At 40.7% G+C, this 10,157-nt stretch overlaps 1 protein-coding gene across 1 annotated transcript in view; it reads left to right on the top strand.

Moving 5' to 3' along the window:
* The first annotated feature begins 8,652 nt into the window (after positions 1 to 8,652).
* ecpas (Ecm29 proteasome adaptor and scaffold) overlaps positions 8,653 to 10,157 on the top strand; it is a 42,321-nt gene continuing 40,816 nt past the window's right edge. Inside the window, exon 1 of the mRNA XM_034187542.1 lies at positions 8,653 to 8,674. Coding sequence (XP_034043433.1) covers positions 8,653 to 8,674 — 22 coding nt within the window. The remainder of the gene's footprint in view (positions 8,675 to 10,157) is intronic.

Raw genomic sequence — 10,157 nt, 5'->3', positions numbered from 1 at the left:
CCTGCTGGCTCACCAAATATATCCTAAGAAGAAGAAGAAGAAAAAAAGTGGCTTTCAAATACTAATACTACTATTCCAGTAGACAGGAAATGTAATTAAAAAGATACAATTTCCTTCAATTTTCCACAAAAATTAGAAAATTTAATTTGTGCTGAAATCTAGTCATGACAAAGGACTTTTAAAATGTATGTTAGCCGTGCTACACATAGAACACTTACACTTCTTGCATACGCAATTATTGAGAGTGGGTTGGGAGGAGGCACAAAAGGTAACCTTAAGAATCGGCAGTTTTAAAACTGTTCCAAATACAGATTCTGTAATGGGACCAATGGAATAATCACTGATTATTGAACAGTCAATAATTTTGGTTTAAAATTTTCTTTATTTTAAACTTGTTGGCAACTCATTTCTATCAACATAACATTCTCAGTGTCCATTTCATTTTCTTACGTTAAATTCCAGCAACGCTTAATTAACTCGATTATTGCAATGACTGCCCTGCACATGGTTACAAATCTAGAGTTTCCATTTCAGGGTTTTTAATTTTTTCTTTTACCGGTTCAGGGAAAAAACGGCTCATACAATTTAAAACATATGCTGGTCTCTGGAATAAGAATTTACTTAAAACTACAATACTGTGCAAATGTTTCACACCTAAAATACTTAAACATAATGGAATAATTATGATGAAAGATAAATAAGTAACATGTGCAACCATTTTTAAACCTGACAAAAGCCATAATTTTTTGATGATTTCAATTGGGAGGTCCCTTGCAAATTAAAAGAAATTCAGTCCTGATAATTTTTTAGCTGTTTTTAAGACTCTGTAGCTCACTTCTGGTTGTGTGGTCATTTAGACAATCATAACAGTCCATGGAAGAATCATGGAGGAAGAGCTGGAACTTTTCCTACATTTAAATCAGCCAAGACCACAATGTCAGAGTCCATTTTGTGACCAGTGTGTCCTTTTGTGCCAAGCAGACATCTCAAGTGATATCTGTCACTTCCAAGACACTGCTAAACACTGACTTAATAGCGTTATAGTTGAGGCCAATCTTAAAATAAAACTTAATAAAGTTCTCCCATGAGTGTTTGCACTTGAATGCATTATATCAGCTGGAGTAATTTTTTGCTGTGAAATACCTATACAATACAACAATACACAATTAAAGGACATTCAGTTGCATTACGGCTCCGTATAGAGGGACTTTAAAAAGTGATCCGGAACTGGGCAACCGTCTGTATGACTGATTTAAAAAAAAAAAAAGTAAAAATAAATAATCATACCACTAATTATCTCCCCTTAAAGTCCTTGGAATGGAATTATCATTGTGTGAACTTTCACTGAAATCCATAAATTGGTTTAGAAGGACTTGTGCTTACAAGACTACATAGAATGACTGGGTGATTTTGTACTCCCCACATTTGTTTGTGGGGAGTACAAAAAAATGCACTTAAAACTTCGTCATTTATTTTGGCTGCTTCCCGATTCGTTCCTAATCACTGGTGCTTGTTGTAACCAATCCGTATGTGTGAAACAACTGGGGGCCGCGTCCTTGCTGTTGACAGTTTGACCACTAGATGGAGATAAAGATTCAACAAATACAAATACTGAACCGACGCTTGATCCTCCCTGATGCCAAAAATCCTTTAAGAGATGTTGTCCTCGGACCCATCCACCCATCCCACTCCCAACTCAGACTTTACAGTGTACTGAAACAAAGGATTAGGAAATCCCATTGTGGTTTCGAACCTTATTTTAAAACACCACTTCACAACAGACCAGTGCATTATGGTATGCAGTCTGATTATGCAACTGCAAACTGAAACAAGTTTTTTTTTTTTTTTAAAAAACAGCTACTAATTTTGGACGTTATTAATTTAGAGGCTCACCAAAATATTAAAGCACTCTAAAACTTGAATCTCTATCATCGCGTTTTAATACATGTTATTACATTAACATTTAAAACAGGATCGATTCAGTACAAGACATTGTTTTAAACAGAACAGCGCGTTTAAAGTAATTTATTATCTTGGCTGATCTTTGTTGTCTGTCGATAGCTAGGTTGTGTTGTGATACCAAAAGCAGCTAACGGCTAACACAACAACGCAACTCGGTAGCGCAAAAACTCACCAGCCAACTGATTTATATTCAGATGTCATACTCATTGGAAACCGTCTAACTTGAATTATATATGAGCTGACTTTGTCAGCTGTAAGGAAGGGGAAACCAAAGCAAAAGCTAACTATGTTAGCTAGCTAACATATTAGCAACAGTCAAGCAGCGTTTAAATGTCCCTCGCAAGGTGGCTGCAGAGAGGCCTTATGTGACGCTGAACGGTGCAAAATGTTTGAACGTGACATAACTTAATTATTTATAAAAAACATATGTATTTTTTACTAATAACCAGTAACTACTGTCGAAACGTAACACAGAGTGAGTCACCATTTAAGTGGCAACTTGAACTTAACTAGCTGCTAACGATTAGCTGCCTGATAGCTTGACTAATTTCAGCACAAGTCACGAAATGCACGTCTACAGTTAATAGAAGCGCAAAGTTGGTGCTGTGCACAGGTGTTACTAGTTTATTACACGTCGTTTAGGCGCAAGAATCTCGTATTTTACCTCGATTTAGAAAGATGGAGTCGTGTTGTTGTTTATCTCCTTCCTTGTTCGTCCAGCTGATTCACATGACAGCTGCTCTGTACGATCCAGCCGCAGGTTAGCTTAGCCTACTACAATTATATGGTGTACAATACTGGTCAATAAAATAAAATAATTCTATGAAGTACAATCCTGGTCAGTAAAGTAAAAATAAATCTACGGGGTGCAATACTGGTAAATAAAATAAATCTATGGTGTAAAATATTGTCAATAAATTATAATAATTTATGGAAACCATATGAGTCAACAAAAAATACTCATTTAAATCTAAACACATAACGTCATATAAGCAACAACTGACACAACTGCCATTTCCATCAGCACATGAAATAACAATAATATTATGTCAATTAAAGCTGTACAGCCTTTCAAATTTCACAAAAATAACTAAATTCAATCTCTACCGAAATCTAAGCATGATAATGTTGGTTTAGTTTTGAAAGGTGTTTCAAAATTACTGCACATTTTATTGAAGAGAACATATTTACCTGGCAGGGAATTCAGCAGTGAATATTTTATTACCCGAGGCCATCAAATATGGTCATCGAAGACTTGTGTCTGTCCGTCTGTCTGTGCTCAGCATAAATCCAGTCCTATTACTGCCACAGTCTTCAAATTCACAAGGAACGTTCTTGGGGCACAGGCCTTGGACAAGTTCAAATATGACTAACCTTGACTTATTTTAAGAGGCTAAAAAGTCACATTCTGTTTCAATCAGTTCCATTTTTTGTTTTGAGTGGCGGAGGTGATAGCCAATCAGACTAGAGCGGCGCCGTGACGTCGGTGGCAGGTCTCTCTAAAACGCTTCATTTGTGTATTTATATAACATGTTACTCATATATTCTGTAAAAGCTAGCCAGAAATAAACACTTCTAAAACTGAAAACTCTGTTTTTGGAACCTAATAACAGCTTTGAAGTGATTTACAGGACATTTAGCGGATGTTAACATGGTGACATGCTACAAACTCTGTTTTGTTTGTGTGTAAATATAACCTCTGTCATTATATAAAAGCTAGTGTGAAATAAACACTTCTAAAGCTGAAAACGCTGTTTTTGTAACCTGATAACACCTCTAGACTGATTTACAAGACATTTCGTGGATGTCAGCATGCATGCTAATTTCCGCTCTAGTCAAAAGCTCATAAACCTAAATATTTAGTATGTTTATGATTTATTTACATTTATGATTTATGATCTATTAATTTCTCCAATCACAGCCACAGAAGCCTATAACTTCTGGGTTGTCTGGGTATCTTGTTGGCTTTTATCACTTCTTCTTGCACGTCACTCAGTTTGAGAACATATTTGACGTACTGTTTGTGTTTCTTTATAATTGATGTAAATAAAGTTCAAGACATATTCATCCATCCATCCATCCATCCATCCATCCATCCATCCATTTTCTTCCGCTTTATCCGGAGTCGGGTCGCGGGGGCAGCAGCTCAAGCAAAGCCGCCCAGACCTCCCGATCCACACACACCTCCCCCAGCTCTTCCGGGGGAACCCCAAGGCGTTCCCAAGCCAGCCGAGAGATGTAGGCCCCCCAGCGTGTCCTGGGTCTTCCCCGGGGCCTCCTCCCAATGGGACGTGCCCGGAACACCTCTCCAGCGAGGCGTCCAGGGGGCATCCGGAAAAGATGCCCGAGCCACCTCAACTGACTCCTTTCGACATGGAGGAGCAGCGGCTCGACGCCGAGCTCCTCCCGAGTGACCGAGCTTCTCACCCTATCGCTAAGGGAGCGCCCAGCCACCCTGCGGAAGAAACTCATCTCAGCCGCTTGTACTCGCGATCTCGTTCTTTCGGTCATGAGCCAAATCTCATGACCATAGGTGAGGATCGGAACATGGATCGATCGGTAAATCGAGAGCTTTGCCCCCCTACTCAGCTCTCTCTTCACCACGATGGTCCGATACAGTGACCGCATCACTGCAGATGCTGCACCGATCCGTCTATCAATCTCACGCTCCATCTGTCCCTCACTCATGAACAAGACCCCGAGATACTTAAACTCCTCCACTTGAGGCAAGGACACGCCACCGACCTGAAGAGGGCAAGCACCTTTTTCCGGTCAAGAACCATGGCCTCGGATTTGGAGGTGCTGATTTTCATCCCGGACGCTTCACACTCGGCTGCAAACTGTCCCAGTGCACGCTGAAGGTCCTGATTTGATGAAGCCAACAGAACCACATCATCCGCAAACAGCAGAGACGAGATTCTGTGGTTCCCAAACCAGACCCCCTCTACACCCTGGCTGCACCTAGAAATTCTGTCCATAAAAATAATGAACACAACCGGTGACAAAGGGCAGCCCTGGTGGAGGCCAACGTGCACTGGAAACAGGTTTGACTTACTACCGGCAATGCGAACCAAGCTCCTGCTGCGGTCGTACAGGGACTGGAGGGTGCCCCGAGGGACACGGTCAAACGCCTTCTCCAGATCCACAAAACACATGTGGACTGGTTGGGTGAACTCCCATAAACCCTCGAGCACCCGATGGAGCGTGTAGGGCTGGTCCAGTGTGCTGCGACCAGGATGAAAACCACACTGCTCCTCCTGAATCCGAGGTTCGACCATCGGTCGAATTCTCCTCTCCAGTACTCTGGAATAGACCTTACCGGGGAGGCTGAGGAGTGTGATCCCCCTATAGTTGGAACACACCCTCCGGTCCCCCTTCTTAAACAGAGGGACCACCACCCCAGTCTGCCAATCCAGAGGCACTGTCCCCGATCGCCACGCGATGTTGCAGAGGCGTGTCAGCCAAGACAGTCCCACAACATCCAGAGACTTAATGTACTCAGGACGAATTTCATCCACCCCAGGAGCCTTGCCACAGAGGAGCTTTCTAACCACCTCGGTGACTTCGGCCTGGGTAATGGATGAGTCCGCCTCTGAGTCCCCAGTCTCTGCTTCCTCTTCGGAAGACGTGATGATGGGATTGAGGAGATCCTCGAAGTACTCCTTCCACCGCCTGACAACATCCCCAGTCAGGGTCAACAGCTCCCCACCCGCACCGTAAACAGTGCTGGTGGAGAGCTGCTTCCGCCTCCTGAGGCGTCGGACGGTTTGCCAGAATCTCTTCGAGGGGACCAATAGTCCTCCTCCATAGCCTCCCCGAATTCCTCTCAGACCTGAGTTTTTGCCTCTGCGACCGCACCGGCTGCGGCACGCTTGGCCTGCCGGTACCTGTCAGCTGCCTCTGGGGTCCCACCTACCAACAAAGATAAGTAGGACTCCTTCTTCAGCTTGACGGCATCCCTTACTTCCGGTGTCCACCACCGGGTTCGGGGATTGCCGCCGTGACAGGCACCAGAGACCTTGTGACCACAGCTACGAGCGGCCGCATCGACAATGGAGGTGGAGAACATGGTCCACTCGGACTCCATGTCTCCAACCTCCCCCGGGATCTGGGAGAAGCTCTCCCGGAGGTGGGAGTTGAAGACCTCACTGACAGAGGGTTCCGCCAGTCGTATTCAGTGACTTGGAAATGTTCATGTATCCATCCCCTGAGTTGTTTGAAGAAATTCTGGCAATAAAACTGTTTATTTACAGGTATTATACCAAAGGGGCCCATTACTTATGCAACCCATCATCTTAGCTTTTATATTTTTAATTTATTTATATCAAGTTGTAGAGATTTGCTTTGAGTTTGCATTTAAGGAAGAGAATTTTAGAATTTTTTGGATTGAGAAGCCGATGTACTTTTTGTATTTGAAAAGGCATAAATAAATTAAAATGTGTGAAATACCAAGGGGCCAAATACTTCAATTTCAATTTATTTTGTTCCAGCAAGCAGCCAGCTGACATTGCCGTGACTTTCTGTACTCTGATTGGCTGTCATCATGTGCTTCCTAGCATCCCTTGCGCAAATTGGTGGAAGCCCCCATGTGATCTATGATGTTGCTATGGTCGCTACCATAAGTAGTTCAAGGCCATCTGTTTGTTTGAAATTTTTATCTTCAGGGGAAATAATGTTGTTGTTGTTTTTCCAGAAAGAGCGAATTTTGATCATATTGCCAATACCATCTCATGAATCCCTTATTTAGAGGCTAAGGAATAAAATTACAGTGATAACAAAGAAAATTCTTTTTATGACTTAAATCTTAAAAACGCTCATTGGCCATACACCTTTAAGCCTAATTTTGTGTTATTCAAACTTTTTACCCTCTTATAATTTTGAGTTTGCCATCGTTAATTTGCCATTGCAATGACAAGTTTTGATGTCACCCCTCAAATTTGATTCTCCCATTCTGACATTCGATCCATTCTTTAATTCTGGTTTTATTTTCAAATTCTGTTGTGTATTTCAGGCAGTATATAACCATAAATTGGATATCATGTTTCTCTTGACTTATTAGCTGCTGAGGCATAGGCAGGTGCCACATCCAGCAGGTAGCATACATGACTATGGCATAGGTTTCTTTTTTGATTGGTATGGTGCATCACACTCCATCAGGTGATTTCACTAATTAACTGATTCCATCTGTTCAAAGTGATGTTAATCAGTAAAATCACCTGGTGGAGTGTGTGGTTGTAAAGAAAACCTGCACCATCTCAGCTTTTTCTGGAATGAGTTGAGGAGCGCCCTGCCCTACACAGTTACAGAGAGGGAATGCTTTTTCTTTTTTGATATCTATTACCATAAGCAACAGGTTGGTTGTCTTCCTGTCCCACAGCAGCCTGTACTTAAGGTTCTTGAAATGGAGCAATCTCTCCACCTGGTGGACATTTACCATGAGTTCTAGTAGCTCATAATTTTGATATACATAGTAATGGGATACATAGTGAGATATGCTGCTGCTGATATGCTCGAGTTTCAAGTCTTCAATGTTCAAACCCGAGCCCAAGTTAATAAAGAAGCTTCCTAGTTGAGTCTTGAGTCCCCAGGGTTCAATTTGAGCAGCAAATGATTTTCATACAATAAAAAAAGATCAAATTTAGGCTTGCATCTCCAATGTTCCTTTTAACAAACTTGCTGAGCTTTCAAATCTTCTTTTGAAGAACATCATTCTCTGTTCCACTCCACCATGACCTTATGTAACTGATGACACAAAGTTCAAAACTTGCACTATGCACAATTTCTCCAGCTGCTCTCACAGAACCCTATATCTTCTTCTGAGTTGTCTGGGTGTCTTGTTGGCTTTCCTCACTAGTCCTCTTCTTGCACAGCACTCATTTGTTGAGATATGGCTTCCTCCACACAGGCTTACCTTAATATATATTTCTTAATGATTGATGCAAATGAAGTCCAAGACAGATTCAGTGATGAAATGTTCATGTAGCCATCCTCTGAATTGTCTGAATTAAACAGGCTGTAAAAGTGATGATTTACTTGTGTTACACACTAAGTGATGCCAAGAGTTGTTTTCACTGTGAGTTAAAGGGCATCATTTTACATTTTTTTTTAAATTTAACCTTTATTTATCCAGGTTAGTCCCATTGAGATCAAGATCTCTTTTGAAAGGGAGACTTGGACAATTAGAAAGTTTCCAATTCACCTAACCTGTATTTCTTTAGATGTGGGGAGGAAGGCGGAGCACCCGGAGGGAACCCACTCTACACAGGGAGACCATGCAAACTCCACACAGAAAGGCCACAGGAATCAATCCCATGACCTTTTTGTTGTGAGGCAACAGTGATAACCACTAAGCAAATAGCTGCAAATTTTATATACAGACAATACACAATTCAGATGGATTTTTAGATATAAAATATAGGAAAATTGTCAATTCATAACTATTTTAATAATATACATTGTGGAGTATGTAATATCTGAGTAAAAATATACAAAATTGGTAGCTTAAAGCAGTATTAATATTGACGCAAAGTTTTAATTAAATGTGCATAAATGATGTTCTCCTCCTGGTTTTCATGTTTATTTTTGTGTTATAATTTACTGAGGGAATTGTCAATGATTGCGGTTTTTTTGGTTGTTTTTTTTTTTGGTGTGCTTGTGAACTGGGAGGGCGACTTCTTACTTTCTGCTAACATGGCTGCCCAGGATGAACTCAGTAAGTTTCGCTCTGTGTGGATTATATTCACTGAAAATATCACAGCAGTCTTTGTGAAATATTTAACCTATTTGTTTCACTGTAGCAATTGCGATAACGTCGCACCACCAATAAAGGTGCGTTTGTTTAAAAAAGCCGGCGCAGTATCGTGGCTAGCTTCTTAGCTAGAATGCTAACGCCAGAAGGCCGTGTGCTCAGTCATGGGCAAAATGAAACCACCGCATTAGCTATTAATATATGATAACTAATTGAAAGATTAAAGTGTGGAGTTCAACTTTAGATATGTTGGGGTATTTAGGAATATTTGTTCATGATGTCATTGTTCATTTATGACAGAAATGATGAAATGCGTGGATTTGTGTGTGTTATTTTAGCTAGCTGACAGGACACAGTTTAACAGGGCTGTCTGGATTTATTAATCAATTTTTGGATAATTTGTGAGTGATTTTCTTTCTATGACACGAAATGTCTGCTTAGATTTCATGTGGTTTTATACAACATGGGCTGCATTAGTTTTACTAAACACATAATTACGAGATGATACTGCAAAACTCGCATTTTCTTAGTTGATGCTAGAGATCCAGACGCAGATGTGTAACCATAGAGGTGAAAAAACCACATTGCATTCACTGGATTAAAAAAAATTAAAAATCTGACTGCTGATCTCGTAATTTTGAGAAAAGGTCTCATAATTATGAGATCAGGCTATTTTTATTTATTTATTTGTGTGTGTGTGTTTGTGTGTGTATAACATTGCTTCCGTACTTCCAGTCCCTCAGTAAAGACAAGTGTGAGAATTCCCGAGTCATAATCGAAAATGGGCCAATTTGTAACCACTGACACTGCAACGTGATCGCACACAAAGTGTAGAATTTCCGCTCAACTGTTCCTGGATGAATGAAACTCCTCCAGCGAGGCGGGGCACGGGGCACCCAGACTGGCATGTGCCAGGCTGGGAGTGAGCACTGCTTTGTCCCTCAGTGGTCGGTGGGGCTGTGTGAGTGAAAGGTGGAAGTTTGGAGGGGAGCAAGACACGGCTTATTTTGATGAGACGCGCGGTGCTCCTCCCTGGACATTAATGCAGGAGCACCTGAGGGGAAAATCCACACTTTGTGTTTGATTACAGTGTGTTATCATCGATTAACCCCAGCCTGCTTCTTTACTGCAAGGGACTGGAAGTACGGAAGTGTGTGTATATATGTGTGTATATATGTATATATATATGTGTGTATATATATGTATATATATGTGTGTATATATGTGTGTATATATGTGTATATATGTGTGTATATATGTGTATATATATGTGTGTATATATGTGTATGTATATATGTGTGTATATATATGTGTGTATATATATGTATATATGTGTATATATGTATATATATGTGTATATATGTGTGTATATATGTGTATATATGTGTATATATATGTGTATATATGTATGTATATATGTGTATATATATGTATGTATATATGTGTA

The sequence above is a fragment of the Thalassophryne amazonica genome, chromosome 15 (genome assembly GCF_902500255.1).
Source record: "Thalassophryne amazonica chromosome 15, fThaAma1.1, whole genome shotgun sequence".
Classification (NCBI taxonomy): domain Eukaryota; kingdom Metazoa; phylum Chordata; class Actinopteri; order Batrachoidiformes; family Batrachoididae; genus Thalassophryne; species Thalassophryne amazonica.
Note: the sequence above shows the minus strand (reverse complement) of the source record. Positions and strands in the feature narration are given on the sequence as shown.